Source organism: Labeo rohita, chromosome 25, assembly GCF_022985175.1.
Source record: "Labeo rohita strain BAU-BD-2019 chromosome 25, IGBB_LRoh.1.0, whole genome shotgun sequence".
Taxonomy (NCBI): Eukaryota; Metazoa; Chordata; class Actinopteri; order Cypriniformes; family Cyprinidae; genus Labeo; species Labeo rohita.
Genome location: NC_066893.1, coordinates 8,399,999 through 8,425,619, shown reverse-complemented (window position 1 = coordinate 8,425,619; position 25,621 = coordinate 8,399,999). Strand labels below are relative to the sequence as shown.

Genomic DNA, 25,621 nt, shown 5'->3' with positions numbered 1-25,621 from the left:
ATGCTAAGACAATATTATTATTGTAATGTATAGATCAAAAGAAAAAAAGACAAATTATATTTATATTTATTTATATATATATATATATATATATATATATATATATATATATATATATATATATATATATATATATATATATATATATATATATTTTATTTATTTATTTATTTTTTGAGATGTATGGATTTTTTTTCTGATCTAAACATTATTGTAAGAGTGGTATATTTTCATTTTTTCTGATCTAAGCGTTTATTTTAATTTTATATTTTATATATTTATCATTTAATCTAAACTAAAATATTTTTTTTCTTCTAATAATAAACCATTGTATAATTGTAATACTGATATTTTTATATTTTCTTCTGATCTAAGCATTTATATAATTACATTTTAAATATATTCTTATCTTTTTATCTAAACTGAAATTTTAAAAAACTTTTTTTCTTCTGATCTAAACATTTTCCTATATTATAATAATTAAAATTTTTTTTTCTTCTGATCAAAGAATTTATACCATCATATATTAAAATGCATACGTTTTTATTTTTCTAAATTGATAGATATTTCTTCTAATCTAAACATTACAATAATAGTATTTTTATCCAAACGTATATATTTTATATATATATATATATATAATTTATTTTTTTTTTTTTTTAGATTTTTCTTGTGATCTAAACCATAATGTAATTATAATAATGGTATATTTTTAATATATTCTTCTGATCTAACCATTTATTTATATATTAAAGTATATCATTTTATATTTTTCTAGATCTACGTAAACAATGATAGTGTGTTTTATCTAAGCATTTCTATATTTTATATATAATTAATCTTTTTTGAGATGTATAGTTTTTTTTCTGATCTAAACATAATTATAATAATGGTATACTTTAATATATATTTCTTAATTATTTTCTTTTGATCTAAGCCTTTATATAATATATTCTAAACATATCTACACTAAAATAAAAAAAATCTAAACTTTTTTCTGATCTAATAATTATTCTATAATAGTGTATTTTTAATTCTTATTCTTCTAACCAAACATCATGTACGTTAAATATAATTTTACATTTCTCTAGATAATTTTAGTATTTTTTTTTATCTGAGCATTCATATATAATATAACTTATGTTTTTTTTTATTTTATTTTATTTTTTTTCATCTGATCTAAACATTATTATTAAATAATGTTTTTATCTTTTCAAGATTTTTGGGTGTTTTTTTTCCCCCTCCGATCTAAGCATTTATAGCATGTATTAAAATATATTTTCCTTATGATATAAAATGTTTCTTCTGGTCTAAGCATTTATTTATTTTATGTATCATATTATATCATTTTATATACATGTGGAACATGGTATTAAAATACCTGTGACTTTTCCACATTCTGTCATGCATATCCACGTACAGAATGAAGAGCCTCTGGCAAGGTGAGCTGTTACTTAAACGCAGTTCTCGTGAAAGGTCAGGTAAGTCATAAAGTAATGACTGATTTGAATGAACAAAATTCACTAGTACAGAAAACACGAGCATGTGGCTTCCACCGGTCCTTTATAATACAAAACGATATGTTAAGTGATCGTTCCTGTTATTAAACACACAGCAATGAACTGTGCGTCACTGAACTGCCTGTAGGCCGCCTATGTCAAGTGAATATTTGTCCTGAAAACGTCCAAATAACAGCTGCTATCGCCTAAATGATCTATTGAGGGAAGTTTGTTGTTGACAGCAGCGTTAAGGCGGGGTCTGCTGTCAGGAACTGAATGCGCACATTTGATTGGCTAACGTCATAGTCACAACTGACCTATAGGCCAATCAGCCGTTAGTTTATAAAGTCTCTACAGTTTTCAAATTAAAAGACCTTTATGTACCGTGTACGAGTACTTGCTTTTCTTTCACTCTCCGTTCAGAGTGCAATAACTTATTTTTAATTAAAAAAAATATTGTAATAGTTTTAGATTAGATTGATTATTCACTCCAGTTTCCTCACTATCTGGTCAATTTTTCTTCGACAGGAAGGCAGAACTGTGAAATTTGTGAAACACAAATGTTTAGATTTTTAAAAGCATGGGATGTTAATACAAATATGCCAAATTATAATTTAATTTGATTCTTCTGATCAAAGCATTTATGTATATATTGAGTATATAATTTTATATTTTAGATATAGGTAATTCTTCTTTTTTTATCTAAGTGTTTATATATTTTCTATATAATTTATCATATATATATATATATATATACACTTCTGATCTAAGTCTTCATGTAATATATTTTAAATATATTATATTTTCATCTACACTAAAATAAAAACATAAATCTAATATAATTATCCTGTTACAGTATATTTAATTTTTTTCTTTAAAAAAAAGACCTTTATGTACCGTGTACGAGTACTTGCTTTTCTTTCACTCTCCGTTCAGAGTGCAATAACTTTTTTTTTTTTAATTAAAAAAAATATTGTAATAGTTTTAGATTAGATTGATTATTCACTCCAGCTTCCTCACTATCTGATCAATTTTTCTTCGACAGGAAGGCAGAACTGAAATTTGTGAAACACAAATGTTTAGATTTTTAAAAGCATGAGATGTTAATACAAATATGCCAAATTATAATTTAATTTGATTCTTCTGATCAAAGCATTTATGTATATATTGAGTATATAATTTTATATTTTAGATATAGGTAATTCTTCTGATGTAAACATTACAATAATAGATTTTTTGTTTTTTTTTTATCTAAGTGTTTATATATTGTCTATATAATTTATCATATATATATATATATATATATATATATATACACTTCTGATCTAAGTCTTCATGTAATATATTTTAAATATATTATATTTTCATCTACACTAAAATAAAAACATAAATCTAATATAATTATCCTGTTATAGTATATTTAATTTTTTTCTTTAAAAAAAGACCTTCATGTACCATGTACGAGTACTTGCTTTTCTTTCACTCTCCGTTCAGAGTGCAATAACTTTTTTTTTAATTCAAAAAAATATTGTAATAGTTTTAGATTAGATTGATTATTCACTCCAGTTTCCTCACTATCCGGTCAATTTTTCTTCGACAGGAAGGCAGAACTGTGAAATTTGTGAAACACAAATGTTTAGATTTTTAAAAACATGAGATGTTAATACAAATATGCCAAATTATAATTTAATTTGATTCTTCTGATCAAAGCATTTATGTATATATTGAGTATATAATTTTATATTTTAGATATAGGTAATTCTTCTTTTTTATCTAAGTGTTTATATATTTTCTATATAATTTATCGTGTGTATATATATATATATATATATATATACACTTCTGATCTAAGTCTTCATGTAATATATTTTAAATATATTATATTTTCATCTACACTTAAATAAAAACATAAATCTAATATAATTATCCTGTTTTAGTATATTTAATTTTTTTCTTAAAAAAAAGACCTTTATGTACCGTGTACGAGTACTTGCTTTTCTTTCACTCTCTGTTCAGAGTGCAATAATTTTTTTTTTTAATTAAAAAAAATATTGTAATAGTTTTAGATTAGATTGATTATTCACTCCAGTTTCCTCACTATCCGGTCAATTTTTTTTTCGACAGGAAGGCAGAACTGTGAAATTTGTGAAACACAAATGTTTAGATTTTTAAAAGCATGGGATGTTAATACAAATATGCCAAATTATTTAAGTTAATTTGATTCTTCTGATCAAAGCATTTATGTATATATTGAGTATATAATTTTATATTTTAGATATAGGTAATTCTTCTTTTTTATCTAAGTGTTTATATATTTTCTATATAATTTATCATATATATATATATATATATATACACTTCTGATCTAAGTCTTCATGTAATATATTTTAAATATATTATATTTTCATCTACACTAAAATAAAAACATAAATCTAACATAATTATCCTGTTATAGTATATTTAATTTTTTTCTTTAAAAAAAGACCTTTTTGTACCATGTACGAGTACTTGCTTTTCTTTCACTCTCCGTTTAGAGTGCAATACCTTATTTTTTAATTAAAAAAAAAAAATTGTAATAGTTTTAGATTAGATTGATTATTCACTCCAGAACTGTGAAATTTGTGAAACACAAATGTTTAGATTGTTTTTTAAAAGCATGAGATGTTAATACAAATATGGCATATTATAATTTAATTTGATTAAAATATAATTACTTACATTAAATTAAATATATATGAGATGATCAAAAGAGAGGACTTTTATTCTGTAAAACGGTTCGGTTGTGAACTGTCTGTCGGCGCGTCTGTGGAGTTCAAACGGGAACTCTTTGCTGTACTCTTTTATAAACTATTTTATCCCTTTTTACCCCATATATTATTATTAGAGGTGGTAAAACAGTCATGTCTCGGTTACTGTGTTTGTCACGGGGTCTCATTTGCACACATTGTAAATACAGTGTTAGGAAATCCGAGCCCTTTGTGTCTTTGTTGACATCCAGAGTGAAGTTCAGAGATCAGCTGCTGAAGAGATTGATTTCGACAGGCAGAAGACCTGTCAGCACAACCTACAACCACCGACACCCGGTCTTATGGCTGTTTGGTATCGGGACAGGTTTTGTTCTGGCTCTAGGGCTGAAATATCGTGATTCTGCGTCTGAACACTGTGAATGTAACGTACAGAAAACACACCGAGCGCAGACTGTCTCCAAATACACAGCCGCTATAGAAACAAGCAGAGACCTGCTGCAGCGGATAAAGGTACAGGTATCAGGACGACACTTCATTTACTATTATTTTTATGTAATTTATTTATCTTTAGCATAGTTTGTAGTCTGTTCAGATAGCCAGATAACGTTTTATTTCAACAAGTTATACGTTCGACTGTATGTGTGTGTGTGTGTGTACTGGTTTTTGCTACATTGTGGGGACCAAATGTCCCCACAAGGATAGTAAAACCTGAAATTTTTGACATTGTGGGGACCGGCTTGTGGTCCCCATGGGTACAAAAGCTTATAAATCATACAGAATGAGATTTTTTGAGAAAGTAAAAATGCACAAAGTTTTCTGTAAGGGTTAGGTTTAGGGGTAGGGTTAGGGTAAGGGGATAGAAAATACAGTGTGGACAGTATACAAACCATTGCGCTTATGGAGAGTCCCCACAAAGATAATAAACCAGACGTGTGTGTGTGTGTGTGTGTGTGTGTGTGTGTGTGTGTGTATTTGTTTTATTATTATGATTTTTTTTTGGACACACTATCTATTAATATTTCATTTAATGTCATGAGTTATTCACATTTGATTTTATATAAAAGCTAAAAATTATTTAATATATTTTATTATTTACATTATATTATAAATGTTTAAACATCTTTTTAACATTATTACTATATCTCAATCTTTATTTAATCAGTTTATTCAACTATACAGTATTAATCATATTTTATTCGTTTCTGTGTAATAAAATCATTGGACAATCAATCAATGTTTTATCTATTTTTTTAATAAATCAGATTTTTATAATTATAAAATATTTATTAATATTAATTAATAAAAATCAAAAAGATCGAAAGATCTGTCACTATTTAAAGGGGTCATCGGATGCCCATTTTCCACAAGTTGATATGATTCTTTAGGGTCTTAATGAAAAGTCTATAATATACTTTGGTTAAAAATTCTCAGTGGTAGTGTAAAACAACACCCTTTTTACCTTGTCAAAATCAGCTCTGCAAAAATCATCTCATTCTGGTCGAGGCTGCTTTAAATGCAGATGAGCTCTGCTCGCCCCGCCCCTCTCTTCTCTCTGTGGAGTGACGAGCCTGTTTACTTTAACCGCGTTTAGCCACTAAACTTTCTAACTAGCACATTATTAGGAAAGGCGATCGCAAAGATTCATAAAAAACCCTTATACTCACTTGTGCTGTAAGTGAAGCTGGATCACGAATGATTTGCGCGAACATAGACGGATATATGTAGATCGGGAGGCGCATTCCCTTCACAAACAAACGTAATCTACTGCATCTTCAGCAGCTCAGATGTCGGGAGTAAACGACGACCACTATGTTCATTATTACATCCAGCAACACAACACCTCAGTCGCTCAATCGCAGATATTCTTGTCTAACTTACATCCATGCTCCAGCATCAAAACATGGCGGTTGGACTGTTACAACTGATCTGAGGTAAAATGCTCATGTCAATCAACTATTGTGGGAGCGGCCTCCTGTTGATGTGATGCCACAACGACAGGCATCTGAGAATAGCTCGATTTGAAAAAGGGGATATTATTTTTACAGATTAATTAAAAACCACTGCATGGATTTTTATCATTACAGGGTAGATTTGTACATACACTGCCAACACACATTAATGTTCAAACAGCATGAAAAAGTGAACTTAGCATCCGATGACCCCTTTAAGTTACATTGCGTTTTTAATATTTCTATTATAAATATTAAAAAAAAATATATATATATATATATATATATACATACATAAAATATATAAACATTTTATGTAAATAATGTATTGTTTATATTAAACAAATATATTAATATTTATATGCGGTGTATACTATGAATATATTTACTAATAATATTAATTTTAAATAGTTCAAATTCATAATGCAGAATGGCCTACAGATAAGTCATATGATTTTGCAGGATGAAGTTGGAGCTCCTGGGATGGTTATTGGAGTCTCGGTGGATGGCAGTCATGTATGGTGTGAAGGTAGGAAGTGTCCAACTGCACACTGATGCTTGGTCCCATAAAGGCTCTTAGGTAGTCTGCACTACTATAGGATTTACAAAACCCATGCATGCCTAAAATGACACATTTATCTGAAGGCCACAAGTCCTCATCCAGTTACACCATATATTTACTTACTTCATAGTCTGTGTTAGTACAGTAGTTTAGAAAGTGCTCACTGGCTGTGTCTGTTGTCTGTCAGGGGTTGGCTATGCAGATCTGGAAAACAGAGTGCCTTGTGGTCCGGACACAGTGATGAGAATCGCCAGCATCAGTAAACCTCTGACCGCAGCCGCCGTGGCCAGACTTTGGGAAGACGGCAAGATAGATCTGGACGCTCCTGTCCAAAAATATGTCCCAGAGTTCCCACAGAAGCAATACGAAGGAGAGAATGTGAGTACATACATTTAAAAAGATGTTTTTAATTATGATCATCTGATTAATGTGAATTTATGCTCAACTTATTTGTTAGTAATTTATTAACTAGATGGGTAAAGTTTGAAAGTTCTAAACTTTGAACAGTTTGAACAGCATGATTAGCATGTCCTAGGCACAAAAAAAATGTTAAGCTTTGCTAGTGACAGACAGTTTAAATACTCTGTGTGTTATTGTACAAACGTTTTGCCCCCTTCAAAGAGAGTCTATGGAATTTTTTTCTATATTGTCCAACATAATTCATTCAGTTTGACTTAACATTCTTCCCTCTTTCCTTGAACCAGGTCACAATAACGTCCCGGATGCTCCTGTCCCACTTGAGTGGTATCCGTCACTATGAAAAAGATGCCAAGAAAGTGCGAGAGAACAAGGAGAAAGCCAAGCGCCTTCTGAAACCCACAGAGAAGAAAGAGGAGAAGGGCTCAGATGAAAACAAAGAAAAGCAGAAAGCAGAGGACAGCAGTGCTAAAAGCAAAGAGGCCAAAGGAAGCCAAGGAAAAAAGAGTTTGAGCAGGAAGAGTATTACCTCAAAGACAACTTTGAGAACGTCATCCAGGCTCTGGACTTATTCAAAGACGATCCTCTGATTTTTAAACCCGGTAAGCTTTCGCTACACACAACAAAGCGCTATTATAATGTGTTGTGAGTTTGGGTTTATTTTAGAACATCTTGCTTTGATATCTTTATCTTACTCTTATGTTGGTCCAAGCCTTATTTCTTAACACAAAGTGAGTTCTGTACTGTTGTATAGTGATGTTTCTCTGCAGTAATTTGTCCTTAACGCTGCGTTATTGACCGCTGTAGGTTCTACGTTCCTGTATTCGACGCATGCTTACACCTTGCTGAGTGCTGTAGTGGAGAGAGTGGCAGATCAGCACTTCCTTGACCATATGATGAAGATGTTTCGAGAGCTGGGCATGATGAACACTGTACCAGATAAAAACGACCCTATCATATACAACCGCTCCAGGTAAAGGAGACATTAAATATACATATTTTTAAATTCTAAATTCAATTTTTGGGGGATTAAAAAGTCGAAAGTGTCAGTGTGATACAAATCTACTGATCAATTTTAAAAAGTTAAAAATATGATGTAAAATATTAATATTTTGTTGCCAAATCGTGACAAAAATGACAAAATTGAACTAAAACAAAAAGTGAAAACTGAAAGTCTAAAAATAAACATTTATTTAAAATATTAACAAATACTGTTATATATAAATAATGCTAAAACATGCTCTAATGTGAAGCAATCAGCATGCAGGAAAATATTAATAAATTTAAGAAAAATAAAACAGGAAATTATATCATAGAGAGGATCTCTGGAGGTCAGTAAGAATCTTAAAAAAGGGAATATTTTGTTCAGGCTGTAAAATGTCAAGTGGTGTGATTTCCCCAAACATATGATGATATTTATGGATGAATAATAATATATGCGAAAATATTCATACCCCTTCATTTTTTTTTCCTACTCGATTTCACGTCAAAAATGTACCTGTGGGAACTTTTTCGCAAGATGTGAAATACGTACCAATAATTACATATCACTGCAGTTTCCAACAAAAATGAACACTAGAGGCGGTAAAACAGCGAGCACTTGTAATCGTTTTCATACACAGTTATGATTACTGCTACATATGTTTCGGTTTCCGGATGTAACAAGCTTGCTCAGTAGCTTAGCCGGCATGAAATGGACTTAGGATGCGGAATCCTTGAGTATGAATCCTGTCAAAAACATGTCAAGAGCTGAAAGATGAGAGGTTGAAAATAAGCTAAAATGGCATGATTGCGATTACGTTTTTACGTCACATTTGTTTTTGTTCATACTATTGGGTAGGTTTAGGTGTAGTGCAGATGGAATGTTATTTTAAAACGTCACCAAGCATTAGAGTTATAGCACCACTCAACGGACATTTCAAGTCAGAACGGCGGTGGCACGTCCAAAACCAACGTCACATAAAACGTAGCACATGTACGTTCATCTGTTCCTGGGGAAAAAAAACAAACACTTTTTTAATGACACTTAGTGGACATTTTACATCGAATATGTAATGAAACGTACATGGTGTATTTCGCATCTTGCAAAAAAAATTCCCACAGATACGTTTGCATCATGAGATCAAGTTGATTTTTTCGCATTTTGTTATGTAGCAGCCTTACGTTAATCAGCTTTAAATTACTTTTTTCCCACATCAATCTACACTCCATACCACCATAATGGCAAAGCAAAAAACAGGTTTTTAACAAATTTGCAGATTTATTAAAAATAAAAAATGTAAATGATTCCATTGCATAAGTATTCATACCCTTATCTGGGACAGTTAAAATTTAGCTCAGGAACATTCATATCACTTGTAGATGTTACTACACTTTGAGTGAAGGTAACCTGTTGCAGATTTAATTAAATAGGTATGCTTTGGAAAAGCACACGTCTTAATAAAAGGTCTGACAGGTGAAAATGCGTATCAGAGCCCTGAGGTCAAAAGAACTGCCTGTAGAGCTCAGAAACAGGACTGCGTCAAGCCACACATCTAGGAAAGAGTTCAGTAAAAATTCTGCTGTGTTGAAGGTTCATAGAAGCATGTAGCCTCCGTTAACCTTAATGAAAGATGTTTAAAACAACCAGGACTCTTCCTAGAGCTGGCCTCCTGGCCAAGCTGAGCAGTTGATGGAGAACGGCCTTGGTTAGAGTGGTGACCAAGAATCTGATAGTCACTCTAGTTGAGCTCCATAATCCACTATGTGGAGATGGGAAAAACTTCCAGAAGGACAAACATCACTGCAACACTCCAGTGATCTGGGCTGTATGGCAATGTGGCCAAACTGAGTGAAGACACCTGAAAACACACTTGGAATTTGCAGAAAAGTACCTAAAGAGCGCTAAGATTTTGAGAAACAAGATTCTCTGATCTGATGAACCTCAGTTTCAAGCATCATGTTTGGCAGGCACTGCTGATCACCTGCAGAGTACCATCCCAAAAGTAAAGTGTGCTGGTAGCAGCCTCATGTATGGGGCTGTTTTTCAGCAGCAGGGACTGAAATACTTGTCAGAGTATAACAAAAAATGCACCAAAATATTGAGATAGTCCAGAACATTCAAAACCTCAGATGGGACGGAAGGTTCATCTTCCAACAGGTCAATCACCCAAAGCAAACAGCAAGAGTGCCTTATGGACAGCTCTGTGAATGTCCTTGAGTGGACATTCCAACCCAATCAAACATTTCTGGAGAAACCTGAAAACGTGCATCTGCCCCATCTAAGCTGACAGAGCTTGAGAGGTGAAAAGGTAAGAAGAATAATGGCAGATAAGTGCCAAATGCTGATGTGGAAAGTTTGTCGCATCATACCCAAAAAGACTTGAGGCTTTAAAGGTGCTTCAGGTAAGTACTGAGTTAAGGGTATGAATACTTACGCAATGTACTTATTTCAGTGTTTTATTTATAATAAATTTACAAAGTTTTTGGAATTTTGTTTTTGCTCTGTCATTATGGTGTATGGAATGTAGATGATGTGAGGAAAAAAGTCATTTAAAGCGGTTCAACATTAGGTAGCAACAGCAAAATGTGGAAAAAAATGAAAAGGGTATGAATACTTTCGCAAGGCACTGTATATACTGTTGCGGTCAAAATTATTCAACCCCCCTTGACCTGCAAGACAAACTTTTATGAAAACTATTCAACAAAGGCATCAGTAAAATATTGGAGAATGTTTACTAATACACATTTAAGTAATTCTAGAACAAAGAACAAGAACAAAGTTGATGAATAATAAGAAAAAACTGGCTCTAAACAGTCATGTTCAAAATTATTCAACCCACAAAAGTCAAATTTGGTGCTGGATCTTTTATTCTTTAAAACCACCAATAAACGCTGCCTGTAAGTGCTTAGAAGCTTCTGTCACCTCTCTACTGCAATAATCTTGCCCATTCCTCGCCCGAAAAAACTTTCAGATCACTGATAATCATTGCTTTTCACATTTCCACTGCTTTCTTCAAATCCCACCAAATATTTTCAATGTGGTTTAAATCTTAAGACTGAACAGGCCACTCAAGAACAAAGTTTAAGTAGTTTTGGATGTTTACTTAGGGCTGCAGGAAAGTCCATTGATCACCAGCTTCAGTCTTTGCACCAAAGGCATGACAATTCTTGGGGAAAAAAGACAATTTTGTTATCCACCATACAAATAAGTGACTTACAACCAACAATGTTGAAAAGGGGTTGAATACTTTTGAAAAATTTAGGTTTTAGGGATTTAGGTAGATTTTTTTGTCTTAAACACTGTCATTTATCATTGACCTGTTTAACATCTTCCCTGTTTCCTGCAGGTTCTACCACTTGAATAAAAAGGGACGTGTTGTTAACTGCCCCTATGTGGACAATTCGTACAAATGGGCTGGAGGTGGATTTCTGTCCACTGTGGGTGACCTTCTGCAGTTCGGTAACACTCTGCTCTACAGCTATCAGATGGCTGAACTGAAGAACACAGACGGGCTGCTTCCTGGCTTCCTCAGACCCCACACGGCCGAAGCCATATGGACACCGGTGGACAAAACGGAGGCGTCGTGGGACAAAGACGGACTGTACGCCCAGGGCTGGCTGGTGGTGGAGAAACAGCAGAAATATGGGCAGTGCCGCAGCCGCAGGCACTACGTCTCACACACAGGGGGCGCTGTGGGGGCCAGTAGCGTCCTGCTGGTGTTACCCAGAGAGAGCGGACACAGTGCCAGTCAGACACGGCGTCCTCCACAGGGGGTGGTGGTGACCATCATCACAAACATGCAGTCAGTGGGGCTCAACAGCACTGCGCTGAAGATCGCACAGGAGTTCGACAAGGCCACGGATGAAGAAATTTCATAAACACACTGCTGTGATTCTTTTGTAGGCATCTTTTGTAGAGATTCGTGCTGACGCTTGGTTGTTTACGGTGCCGAGGTGTGTTCATGTCCTCAGTTTTAATTCAACATTTGTGCCAAATGCTCATTTTGATAGATTTTATACATATAGGAGCAGTCTAATATGTTGAAGAAATAAAAATGTATTATGGAAACCTCCATAACGGTCTTTTATCTGATTTTTTTCTTTTTCCTCCTATAGTCACCATGTCATGCTCATAATAAGTTGGTAAATCATAAGTCTGGTGATTTATTTAAAAGTGTGTTTTATTGGTGATTTGATTAAATTGTAGTTGAAAAGCCGTGACAGCAGTGCCCTAAAACAAACATATAACCACTTGTTATACTGTATAGACACACACACAAATTATTTCTATAACCCCTTATTACATACACACACTCATGCACACAGATATGTCTGGTCAGCTTTCCTTTTAGGGACTCTCCATAGGCGTAATGGTTTTTATACTATACAAATCATATTTTCTATCACCCTACACCTAAACCTACCCATCACAGGAAATTTTCTGCATTTTTACTTTCTCAAAAAAGCTTTTGTAACCATGGGGACCTTTATTTAGGTCCCCACCATGACACCATGAGTCCCCATGAATGTGTGTCAGGTTTAAGTCCCCACCAGGATGTATAAAGCAAGTGCACACACACACACATATAGTTACAGCACACAAATGTCATGCATAGTAATCACCACAAGATGGCAGTCATGATACTTTATTTAATATCTTTATTAGTAGAAAGAGCAGAGCATTACAATTAAATTCATTCAATATCAGATTTTATTATTTAAATGTATAACCAATTTACCAGTAGTCAAATTTATAGTCAAAATAATTTTAATGAGGTATATAAAAATAAGCAGATTATTTACATTACTTTTATTAAATTCAACTTCAAAAATACATATATATTTTTATTATTATATATTTTATATTTTAGTTTTTTATATTTTATTATTAATTCATAGGCTTATATTGGATTATATAGTTTACATAGAATATTAATTGCTCATATAAAAAGTGTATGCTCAAGTGTATTTATCTGTTGTTGTTGTTATTACAGGTTTTTTTAATTATTTTTATTTTTGTAGTATTTTTGTCATTTTATTATTTTATTTATTTTTGTTGTTATTATTTTTATTTTTGTTGTTATTTTATTATTATTTGTATTATTTGACTTTATTGCTTTTTTATTATTATTATGTTTGTTGTTATTATTTTTTTGCCATTTGTTATTATTTTATTTTTATTATTAGTGTTATGTTTTATTATTTTATTATTGTTAATATATTATATTATTTTATGATTATTATTTATTATTCTTTGTATTTACTGTATTATTATTTTAACTTTTGTTGTTATTATTACTTTTGCCATGTTGTTTATTTTATTATTATTTTTGCTATTATTATTGTTTGTTATTTTATTATTATTATTACTATTATTATTTGTATTTGTATTATTTGACTTTATTGTTCCCTATTTTTGCTTTTTTATTTTATTTTTGTTGTTATTTGTATTATTATTTATGTATGATTTTATTAATATATTATATTATTTAATGATTATTATTTGTTATTATTTGTATTTGTAGATATATACTATACCTAGTATAAAAACCCTTGTTTTTATTATTTTATATTATTTTATTACTTTTTATTATTATTATTATATATTACATAATTTTGTTATTATTGTGTTTGTTATTGTTACTTTTGTTGTTATTATTTTCAGTATTATTTGTTATTATAGCTCCCTTTTGTTAAGTCAATGTTAATCAAACTGACCCTCCCTCCTCACAATAACATTCCTGGTGGAGGCACCTTTCTTTAACCCTTAAATAGGCAATATACACCTCAACATAAATGCATACATACTCTGTAATCTCTCATAGGAGACATGAGAAAGAATTTTTCACCCAATACTGTTAGTTATCATTATCATACTCATAGTCATTATCATACTCATAGTCATTATCATACTTATACTCTGAAAGCCCATAATTAAAGCTACAAAAGTTCCACACTTTGTTTATGGTTAATTAAGTGCATATGAACACTAATCACACTATTTATACTAAAATAAAGCACAGAATAGTGCATAAGCCTTCGAACCTACTAACCTTATTCATCCTCACCACAGCCAGAAAGAGGGGCTTCACTGTCGGACTCGTGTCAGCAACCCACGGGAAGCTGAACTGGACCCCATCCGACACCCACCAGCGTTGCGTCACTATTGATCTTCACTGTCAGTGAGAGAAATGAAGCAGTGTTTCGCTTTGGTAAGAGTGTCTTCACCTGGTCAGAGGTGCTGAGGGAAGTGAGGGCACCAAACCACCTGATACTCGGGTCATTCCCATAGTTATGGTGTGGAGAGACACCACACACTCCACCCAGCACCGCCCAAAACAGATCCCATGAGCAGCCGAACACAGAGACCCTCTTCACCCTCTGAACTTCTTGGTCTTCTGTTGGTCTTCAGTGTTGTGATGTTTGATGTTTTTAAGAGTTGTTTGATAGGCTTTAATGTTGTTTGATGGTTTCCAGTGTTGTTTGATGGTTTTCAGTGTTGTTTGATGATCTTCAGTGTTGTTTGATGGTCTTCAGTGTTGTTTGATGATCTTCACTGTTGTTTGATGGTCTTCACTGTTGTTTGATAGTCTTCAGTGTTGTTTGATGGTTGTCAGTGTTGTTTGATGGTCTTCACTGTTTGATGGTCTTCAGTGTTTGATGGTTTTCAGTGTTGTTTGATGGTTTTCAGTCTTGTTTGATGGTCTTCACAGTTTGATGGTTTTCAGTCTTGTTTGATGGTCTTCACTGTTGTTTGATGGTCTTCACTGTTGTTTGATAGTCTTCAGTGTTGTTTGATGGTTGTCAGTGTTGTTTGATGGTCTTCACTGTTTGATGGTCTTCAGTGTTTGATGGTTTTCAGTGTTGTTTGATGGTTTTCAGTCTTGTTTGATGGTCTTCACAGTTTGATGGTTTTCAGTCTTGTTTGATGGTCTTCAATGTTGTTTGATGGTTTTCAGTGTTGTTTGATGGTCTTCACTGTTGTTTGATGATCTTCACTGCTGTTTGATAGTCTTCAGTGTTGTTTGATGGTCTTCACTGTTGTTTGATAGTCTTCAGTGTTGTTTGATGGTTTTCAGTGTTGTTTGATGGTCTTCACTGTTGTTTGAAAGTCTTCAGTGTTGTTTGATGGTCTTCACTGTTGTTTGATGATCTTCACTGTTGTTTGATGGTCTTCACTGTTGTTTGATAGTCTTCAGTGTTGTTTGATGGTTTTCAGTGTTGTTTGATAGTCTTCACTGTTTGATGGTTTTCAGTGTTGTTTGATGGTCTTCACTGTTCGATGGTTTGCAGTGTTGTTTGATGGTCTTCAGTGTTGTTTGATGGTTTTCAGTGTTGTTTGATGATCTTCACTGTTTGATGGTTTTCAGTGTTGTTTGATGGTCTTCACTGTTCGATGGTTTTCAGTGTTGTTTGATGGTCTTCAGTGTTGTTTGATGGTCTTCACTGTTGTTTGATAGTCTTCAGTGTTGTTTGATGGTTTTCAGTGTTGTTTGATGATCTTCACTGTTTGATGGTTTTCAGTGTTGTTTGATGGTCTTCAGTGTTGTTTGATGGTCTTCAGTGTTGTTTGATGGTCTTCACTGTTTGATGGTCTTCAGTGTTATTTGATGGTCTTCAGTGTTGTTTGATGGTCTCGGCCAGGTTTCTTCAGATACTGGAGAGCTGGTGCCCTGCAGAATTTAGCTCAAAACCTGATCAAACTCACTTACCTGTGATGTTTCTAGTAGTGATCCTGAAGATCTTGATCAACTTGCTTGGTTGTGTTTGATCTGGGTTGGAGCTAAACTCCAGGGCAAGATTTGAGGAGCCCTGGTATGCTAGTCTTCACTGTTGTTTGGTGGTCTGGGGTGTTGTTTGATGGTCTTGACTGTTGTTTGATTGTCTACACCAGGGTTCCTCAAATACGGTCCTGGAGAGCTGGTGCCCTGCAGGATTTAACTCAAAACCTGATCAAACTTACTTACCTGTGATGTTTCTACTGATCCAGAAGACCTTGATCAGCTTGCTCAGTTGTATTTGATCTGGGTTAGAGCCCAACTCCAGAGCAAGATTTGAGGAACCCTGTATGTTGGTTTTACTGTTGTTTGATGGTCTACACCAGGGTTCCTCAAACACAGTCCTGGAGGGCTGGTGCCCTGCACTGTAAAAACAATCTGTAAAATTGACAGTAAAAAACTGGCAGCTGTGTTTGCCAGAATTTTACCATAAAAATATGGTTGCAACATTTCAGGTTGTACGAATTGAACTTGAATTTACATTTAAATGCCGTCACTTCATTAACTGATATAATGTTAATGTACCAACCTATTGTAGTGCTGAATCTGATCTGTCTAGATCTCGCTTGTTTTTCGTTTGTGTGACGGCAATTTAGGCCTATATAGTGTGTAAAATACTTTAACTACAGAAAATAAAGGGGTCCTTCTTTCTTTCTTTCCATGTATATCGGTCTTTTAATTATTTATTCATTCATTCATGTATTTATTTATTGATTTGGCCGTTTACTTCTAACTCTTTACAGTCGTGTTTAAGAAAACGTGGGGTAACCTGATTCCAGACAAGGTCGTAAGTTAAGAAAGAGTTTTGTAAGAAACAAGTGTTTAATAAAAAATATTAATAATAAAAAATAAAATAATAAACCACATCTGCAAGGATATTTGTGAGACTTTGTCTTTACTACTTGATAACTGTGAGCACGCCTCTGCTGCCCTCTGCAGGCCACTGATGATAGTTAAGATTATTAAAAATAGTTACGATTATTAAAATATAAAAGGGTTTGTAGATTTTGAAATGCTTAACAGTAACTCAATTTTTATTATTATTTTTTATTTTTATTTTTTGATGAAGCAATTAAGAGATGGAAACTTGATAAACCTTTTCACAGAATTCTTTTTTATTGAAGTTTAGTAAAACTACACTGGTAAAACTTTCGTTAATATTCATTCAACTGGAATCACATTGCATTGTGGGATACATTATGCATGAAGTGTGCATACAGTAGATCATAGGTATTAGACATACAGAAAACTTGCATACTGTGCACCGTATTAAACACTACATACTGCAGAAATAGTAACACACTTATATGACATGAACATGTTTGGTTTTTAAAAAGGTTTTTAAAGTATTTTCTTTTGAATAGTGTCTGATTTTAGAAAATTAATCTATGTCCAGTCTGGTGGTCTGTATTAATGATTGAGCTTGTTGTTTTTACTTACATTTAATGGTAAAACATTTTAAAAGTATGAAAAAATTCCAGTATAATCCAGCAGAATCAAAGGAAAAATAAAAAAGAAATAAGTGTATAATCAAAGTTTCAGCTAAAACTAAAAACAGCACACTGTAAAAATGTATGTACATGGCACATGTGACCATTATATATTATTAAGTCTTCTATATCTAATTAAAATTAAAATCTATGCTAAGGATGCTCATTTTTAAATGTTTTCCATTTAACATCTGATATGGTAACAGTCTGCTTGTAAAAAATCTGCATCCTTTTTATATATTTAAATTAAGATGTTTTAATTGACAGAACTATTTACAAAATCTTTGAACATTAAGAAAGATATTTTAAGAGTAGCTGGCACTTTGAGCCACTGTGCAATTGACACATTTTCACATTGAGTTCAAGACCTCCACAAGGGGGCGATGTTACAAGGTAAAAGTCGAATCACACCGGCTGGCTACTTGATTTGACCCTCAAGTACTCCTCAGGTTTTGGTTGACTCTGGCCATTTCTCTTTATTCTGGGAAGAAATAGTAAATAAAAAAAGATAAAATAAAATTTATTATCCACCAGAAATGCTACTTTCTTGTAGGTTTTTGGGTTCAAGTTAAAGTATTATTCAGTGGCTTATATTCTTTTTTCAAGTTTTTTGATTGCCACAAAACCCTGACCTTTGTTTTCTTAAAAAAAAAAAAAAGATTAGGTTGAGGCATTTACAAAGGAAGTAAATTGATCTGTTAAGGATTAAAAATATAAATGTAACTATTATAATATATAAAAACCACTTATATTTCTGCACTAAAATCTGCGTGTATTGTTTGAGCTGTAAGGTTGTTCCCATTGTTTTTACATTTTAAAATTTTCATGGCAATCACAGCTGTAAAGCTGCAAAACTTTACAAAAGATATGTTACCTATTTTTTCCACACACTTACAACCATACTGTTTACTTCTTGTGGCTATACTTGCAAAATAGTGATTATTTTGAAGTTCAAAAAATTTTTACATATTAAAATTTAACAGATTAACTGTCACGCTGAATCATTCACTCAACTGATTTGTTAAAAATGACTCAATAAAATGATTAATCTGGAACAAAATTTGTTGGCAGAGCAAACAGGTAAAGCAACTGGTAATATTGTTCTAAAAATGTAAATTACAAACGTCATATCCAGCTTATTTTGCTATTTTATGTGAATGTGTGAGACTTCAGTTTCATTAGCAGTTCTAGATAAACAGGCTAACTAGAAGAATAACAAAGTGCAGTGAACGGTAAAACTATTTTCGCTCCAAAAATATGTTAATACATTAAAACTGTATGATAATTAAGACCAGTTTAAAATATAAAGCAACACAACAAACTGTTTACAGATAAAATAACTAGAAGTGAATGACACCGGAAGTCACATTCAAGTTACAAATGTCCGTGCTTATACGTTAAAATAAGGTAGGGAAAAGTAAATATTGATAATTATTTTTTCAAAATATCAGTACGGCTTCCAACGCTTTGCGTGAACTAGTAATCTTACTTGTGTAATACTGTTTAATTATATACACTTTGCAGTTCTTTTTATTAACCGAGAGACGAGTTAAATTGTTTTCTGTGGTAATGTCGATAATACCTCAAAAAGCCCACATGACTTACTTGCAGACATAGTAGATGACCGCACCGAGGACCACTAAGATGAGGAGGGCGATGATGATGACAGCAGCGATCATGCCCTTCTCCTGACTGTCGTGTGAGAAACTGAACAGCTGGAACTGCTCACATCTGCTGCCCTCATAGTTCGCACTGCAGCTACAGGGCAGGACAAGGGTTTCAAGCATGGCATTTCACAGGAATGTTATAATGCAAATGACAAAACAATAGAGATTCTGTTCGTGACGATACTTACACACATGTTGGAGTAGACACCGATGGTATTTTAAAGCATGTTCCTCCATTCATGCAAAAGTTTGCCTTCAGACCCAGTGCAAGGGTCACCGTGTTCTATAATAAGAGGAAACCCAATGGAAACAAAACATAAATACATCATTTGTCTAGCTCACCTTTATCCACAGAGCAATTTGGTTTTTATTTTGCATTTAATTTGCATTTGCATTTGAGGAATTCCACATCAAGGAAACAACATCAAGTGTGATTTGCACATGATACAGCATTTTATATTAAATTCCTTTTATTTTTATGTTTTTAGTTTATTTAACTTTTCTCTCCAAAGTTTTTATTACCTGCCATCATGGGAAATGCTGAATGGATCTTCTCGTAGGGAAAATTTGAACTGACAGCGATCACTCAATGATGACCTGAGAATAAAGTAAATGTGGTCAGGTTAACTTACATCTGTTCAGAAAGTTTAAACATTCTTACAGAATAAATATGCTGTATGTGAGAGATGACTGTCATCAATATTAATCTCTAAACATTATCCAGGACCCTGACACAAAAGTTACAAACTGGCTCTCCAATATAAAGACATTTAACTTTTAGGCTTTTAAGTCTCCTGCTTCTCTGTATTCTTTTTTTTTTTCTTAAGAAAAACATCTAAATCTCATGTCTCCTACAGAGTTACAGACAAGATCTCAAGAGGATCTTAGACTGTGTTCAGATTTTCCAAGATAACAAAGTCTAGAATCAAACGTCAAAGGATTTCAATCTGAAATCAAATAATTCTCATCAAATTCCTCATTAATAGCTCTGTACTTATACAGTATGTCTCATTGGATTTTGACTAAGAAATTTTAGGCGAAACATCAGAGACAAGTTGATATTTAAATGAAACATTACTCAACATGAGTATTAAGTCAATTAAGTACATTTTTTCCAAAAAGCATAATTCATCTGTTTGTTCAATCTGTTTCATAACTCACCTGATTACCGGTTTCCTGTTTGACTTTACACGCTTTTCGAAGGCTTCACTGTAAGAAAGTTGGCTGAGATGTATGAAATCCTAACGACACGCTGTGTTTCAGGGAAATGGCAGTGAAGGTTTACCGTCCAGGTGAAATCCAGTGCAGCTGAGTCACCTTGTCTTCCTAAATAACTTCTGAGCTAAACGTCACAGTGTGGTTCAAAGTCACATAAGCGAGGTGGGCGGATCCCCTTTCAGCTCAGAAATGTTGTGATTGCTGTTTGTCCACATTTGTGAATGGAACGATTCTCATCATGCGTCGGTAAAACGTAATGACGAGTTAATTTGCAGAGAATTATGTGGCGTTGCATCACAAACTTCCAACAAAAATATGACAGAGAAACTTTCTGTAATGCAGAAAGTTGCCCTAAGGAGTAAATCACCATATTTATTCCACCTTCTTGGATTGTATTGTTTATTTTGAGCAGATTCAAACACTTAGCATTGAGTCGTGAAGTGTTTTTGCATCGTAAACGTTCTAAAGGTTTCTTCAGGTGTGTATTAATAGAAACTGTGAGGGGTGGTACTGTTATTTTAAGTGCATTAAGAGCAGGTGTGGTTCTCAGTGAGACTGCTTCGCTCTCTCTGTGTGTAGGCCGGCTGGGTTTGGTGTCAGACTCAGGTATGCCAGATATGCTAATGGGGAAGTTCTGTGCGCGCCGCAGGTATGCGTGGAATCGTGGGAACTTCGCAGACTTTAATCGCTTGTTTACATTCCTTATTTAAAGGGCACACGAAGGACAAAAGGCAACATCATGTTGAGTCACTGAAAACCGTTAGAATGGGATCGTTTTGAGGTTTAGGTGCCACGAGGCCAAATAACTACAACGGTAAATAATGAAAAACAACAGATATAAATAAACAGAAAAACAAAAAAAAGATACTTTTTACAATCATTTGCCATATTAGCACAGTCAAAAATAAGAATTTAGTTTTATTTTTTGTTCTGTTTTGTTCCGTTTTCCCGCATCTTTTGCATACTTGAACCCTTTCCAGCAGTGACTGTGTGGTTTTGAGATCCATCTTTTCACATTGAGGACAACTGAAGGACTCAAACACAACTATTAAAAAAATGTTTCACACATTCACTGATGCTTCAGAAGGAAACACGATATGGGGGGTTGAAAACTTTTGGAATTTGAAGATCAAGATAAATTGTACTTAATTTGTCTTCAAGGAAACATGCAAGTATATTCTGATGCTTCTGAAGGGTAGTACTAAATGGAAAAAAATTATATTTTTACATCGTGTTTCCTTCTGGAGCATCAGTGAATGTATGGATCTTTTTTAATAGTTGTGTTTAAGTCCCTCAGTTGTCCTCAGTGTGAAAAGATGGATCTCAAAACCATACAGTCACTGCTGGAAAGGGTTCAAATATGCAAAAGATGCTGTAAAACTGAAGAATCGGCAGGACCTCTAAATCACTAAATGGTCACTCTGTGTCAAATCAACCAAATTTCAGAAACCTCCATGGTTCAAATTTCTGATTTTGCTAATATTTTTTTCTGTAGAAAGACAAACATGTAGTGAAGAAAGCCAAAATATTAAATGTCACATATGTGTATTTACTGAGTAATCCACTATTTTGTGGAGGGGCGTCAAAATGGCAATTTTCACCTGAGATTTGGAGCCATATTAGATTTTTACACCGAGATTGGTAGGTCTGTTAGTTAAATATGTTGATTTTAGCCATTTTTGTTGCATTATATGCCAACAGTGACAGTTCCCTTTTAAAAGAAAAAAGCATCAGCTTTATTCAAAAAGACCCACATTTGGTTTTTGACCACTGTTAATGTGAACAAGTTATCAATTTACTCATGGAGCCGCATTAAGATCTCCATATCGCTGGGATTTAACCATCGAGGGCCTTTAAAATGACAGTACCAAAAGAAAACATTTGTTAAGAACCAGAATCTAAAAGAATATTAATATATCTTTAATACTTTTAGATTTACTTTATAGTTTACTATATAGTTTTACTTATAGTTTACTAATATTTTACCTACCAATCTCTGAGTAAATACCTCTAATTTGGCTCAAAATCTCAGGTGGAACTTGTCATTTTGACCTCCCTTTACAAAATATTGGATTACTCAGTAAATATACATCTGTGACATTTGATATTTTGGCTTTTGGTCATTATATACACTACCAGTCAAAAGGTTTTGAACAGTAAGATTTTTAATGTTTTTTAAAGAAGTCTCTTCTGTTCACCAAGCCTGCTTTTATCTGATCCAAAGTATAGCAAAAACAGCACATTTTTGAAATATTTTTACTATTTAAAATAACTGTTTTCTATCTGAATATATTAAAATGTAATTTATTCCTGTGATTTCAAAGCTGAATTTTTAGCTTTTACTACAGTCACATAATCCTTCAGAAATCATTCTAATATTCTGATTTGCTGCTCAAAATACTTTTATTATTATTATGTTGAAAACAGCTGAGTATAATGTTTTCAGGTTTCTTTGATGATTAGAAAGTTCAGAAGAGCAGCATTTATCTGAAATAGAAATCTTTTGTAACGTTATAAATGTCTTCATCATCACTTTCGTCAATTTAAAGGGGTCATCGGATGCCCATTTTCCACAAGTTGATATGATTCTTTAGGGTCTTAATGAAAAGTCTCTAATATACTATATAAAAATTCTCAATGGTTCTCAAACAACACCCTTTTTACCTTGTCAAAATCAGCTCTGCAAAAATCATCTCATTCTAAGGGGTTGTTCCTCTGAATGCAAATGAGCTCTGCTCGCCCCGCCTCTCTCTTCTCTCTGTGGAATGACGATCTTGTTTACTTCAGCCGCATTTAGCTGCATTTAGCCGCTAAACTTCCTAACTACCATGTTATAAGGAAAGGCGATCGCAAAGATTCATAAAAAACACTTATACTCACATTAATGTTCAAACAACATGAAAAAGTGAACTTAGCATCCGATGACCCCTTTAAAGCATCCTTACTAAATAAAAGTTTTTTTTTATAATCCCCCCACCTCCCAAAAATGTTACTGACTCAAAGCTTTTGAATGGTATAGTGTATAATGTTACAAAACTTTTTATTTCAGAGAAATTTGTTAAAAAAAATGTACTCAACTGTTTTAAATATTGATGATAATAATAATAATCATAATGTTTCATGTTTCTTGAACAGCAAATCTGCATATTAAAATGATTTCTGAAGAATCATGTGACTGAAGACTGGAGTAATGATACTGAAAATTTAGCTTTGATCACAGGAATAAATTACATTTTAACATACACTACCGTTCAAAAGTTTGGGGTCAGTACATTTTTATTGTTTTTTTAAGAAATTAATACTTTTATTCACCAAGGATGTATTAAGTTAATAATTAAAAGTTTATTAAAAGTTAATAATAAATAACTTACATTGTTAGAAAATATTTATATTTTGAATAAACACTGTACTTTTTAAACTTGTTATTCATGAAAGAATCCTGAAAAAAAAAAAATCACAGGTTCCAAAAAATATTTGGCAGCACAACTGTTGATATTATCCAACATTTATCATTCTAATAATAAATCCGCATATTAGAATGATTTCTGAAGGATCATGTGACACTTAAGACTGGAGTAACAGCTGATAAAAATTCAGCTTTTCATCACAGGAATAAATTCTATTTTAAAGTATGTTAAAATAAAAAACATTATTTTATATTGTAAAAACATTTTGCAATATTACTGTTTTTTTTTTCTATATTTTTAATCAAATAAATACAGCCTTGATGAGCATAAGAGACTTCTTTAAAGACTATTACAAGTCTTACTGACCCCAAACTTTTGAACGGTAGTGTATATTCAAAAAGAAACAGCTATTTTAAATAGTAAAAATATTTCAGTTTTTTTTCTGTACATTTGATCAAATAAATGCATGCTTGGTGAGCAGAAGAGACTTCTTTAAAAAACATTTAAAAATCTTACTGTCCAAAGACTTTTGACTGGTAGTATGACAATGGTATCATATTAATAAAGTATTATTATAATGATACGATGACTCTGCACTGAAAAATGTTAATGTCTAAGTAAACTATTTTATCCAAGTCAAAAATATAATCTAATATCACTCAGTCAACCTAAATATATTAATCTATAACAACAAAACTACATTTTATGGGTTAAAAAAAAAGCTCTTTGCAAATACAGTAGCAGGAATGATAGAAAACTTTACAGTGTAATGTAAGGTCAGTGTTATAGTTGAATGATGTGCATTGCTTTGATAGCATTACGCACAGTACTGTGAAAGTATTTTAATGGTTTGATGATATTACTATTGTAAGATAGTCTTATAATGAGATGTACAGTAGTAATATGATAACTAACATCTGAAAGTCTGAAGCAGCTGTGTAAGAGCAGACCTTTTGCTTTGTTTCTCTCTCAGTGTCACACACCTCCCCAATCAATAGTCATGTTTGAAACGCATTCCTCACATCTCAATGTCACCTCTGCCATCTCCACATGCTCAGTCATGACTCATGACAGCTCTTGAGGTTACATACATGACTGATGTGTGCAAACTGTGTTTGAGGCACGCAGTAGTAATTGTGAGGGAATGACAGGCGCGAGAATATGGGACATTGTCGCGGAAACGCCAGCGAGCCTCTTCGCATCTTCGCACCTCAGCGGGCAGTAAGGTGTTTTGATGGATGCGAGGTTATCCCGAAGAACATTTGCCATCTCTCGGACAGAAAACCAATAGAAAAGCGTTTTCTCTACGTAATGAATCCCCTCCTCCTCCACCTCCTCCTCCTCCGACATAACGGAGCGATGCTGGCGTTCATGCTTCAATCGAAACGCGTCTAATCGAATCGCGGCTTCGGCACGATGGAGACGGAGTCCCTGGCGTGATTTGAAGGGGGAAGCCCTCAGCACAACACGATTTATATACACAATGCACTCCTCCTGTCGCGAATACGATGCCTTTCTCTGGATGCGTGGACTCCTGATATCACCTCGCTGAGCGATGATGCTCGCGTTACGGCTCGCCTTTGCTCATCGTCCGCTTTATCCGAGAAACAAGCAGCAGAACGGATGCTTGACCACTGCGAAACTACCTTCACGCATCAAGCCTCTTCTGATTATTGGCAAGGGACACATTATCATAACCACGAGGGCCAGGGAGACACGATTAAAGTTTCAACGATGTAAATCGAGGTAGGTTAGCCCTTGGAGACGCATTTCATCACTGCTTCTTCTCGCTTCCATTCCACCAATTATTGCCTTAATGGGTGTTTGCTGTTATTTTGGGAATTGCATCACTAAATCACGAGCTGTCATGGTGCTGAGAAGCTGATGCTTTAATCAGAAGACACCA

At 33.4% G+C, this 25,621-nt stretch overlaps 3 protein-coding genes across 4 annotated transcripts in view; 2 read left to right on the top strand and 1 right to left on the bottom strand.

The window, feature by feature from the left end:
• Positions 1-4,286: 4,286 nt before the first annotated feature.
• lactb (lactamase, beta) lies at positions 4,287-12,227 on the top strand. Its single transcript, XM_051099431.1, is given in 7 exon segments — positions 4,287-4,756; positions 6,658-6,724; positions 6,945-7,135; positions 7,462-7,668; positions 7,671-7,776; positions 7,982-8,147; positions 11,503-12,227. Coding segments are annotated over 7 exon segments (1,626 nt in total). The 5' UTR covers positions 4,287-4,399; the 3' UTR covers positions 12,035-12,227.
• A 5,183-nt stretch (positions 12,228-17,410) lies between these two features.
• On the bottom strand, positions 17,411-25,065 carry LOC127156209 (protransforming growth factor alpha-like). The gene is given in 6 exon segments (XM_051098953.1): positions 17,411-17,904; positions 19,029-19,181; positions 19,279-19,352; positions 19,354-19,373; positions 19,617-19,687; positions 24,926-25,065. Coding segments are annotated over 6 exon segments (534 nt in total). The 3' UTR covers positions 17,411-17,828.
• Positions 24,703-25,621, top strand: part of tmem266 (transmembrane protein 266) — a 95,382-nt gene continuing 94,463 nt past the window's right edge. For both annotated transcript variants that reach the window (XM_051099430.1, XM_051099428.1), the window contains exon 1: positions 24,703-25,461. The gene's annotated coding sequence lies outside the window, so the exon portion shown is untranslated. The remainder of the gene's footprint in view (positions 25,462-25,621) is intronic.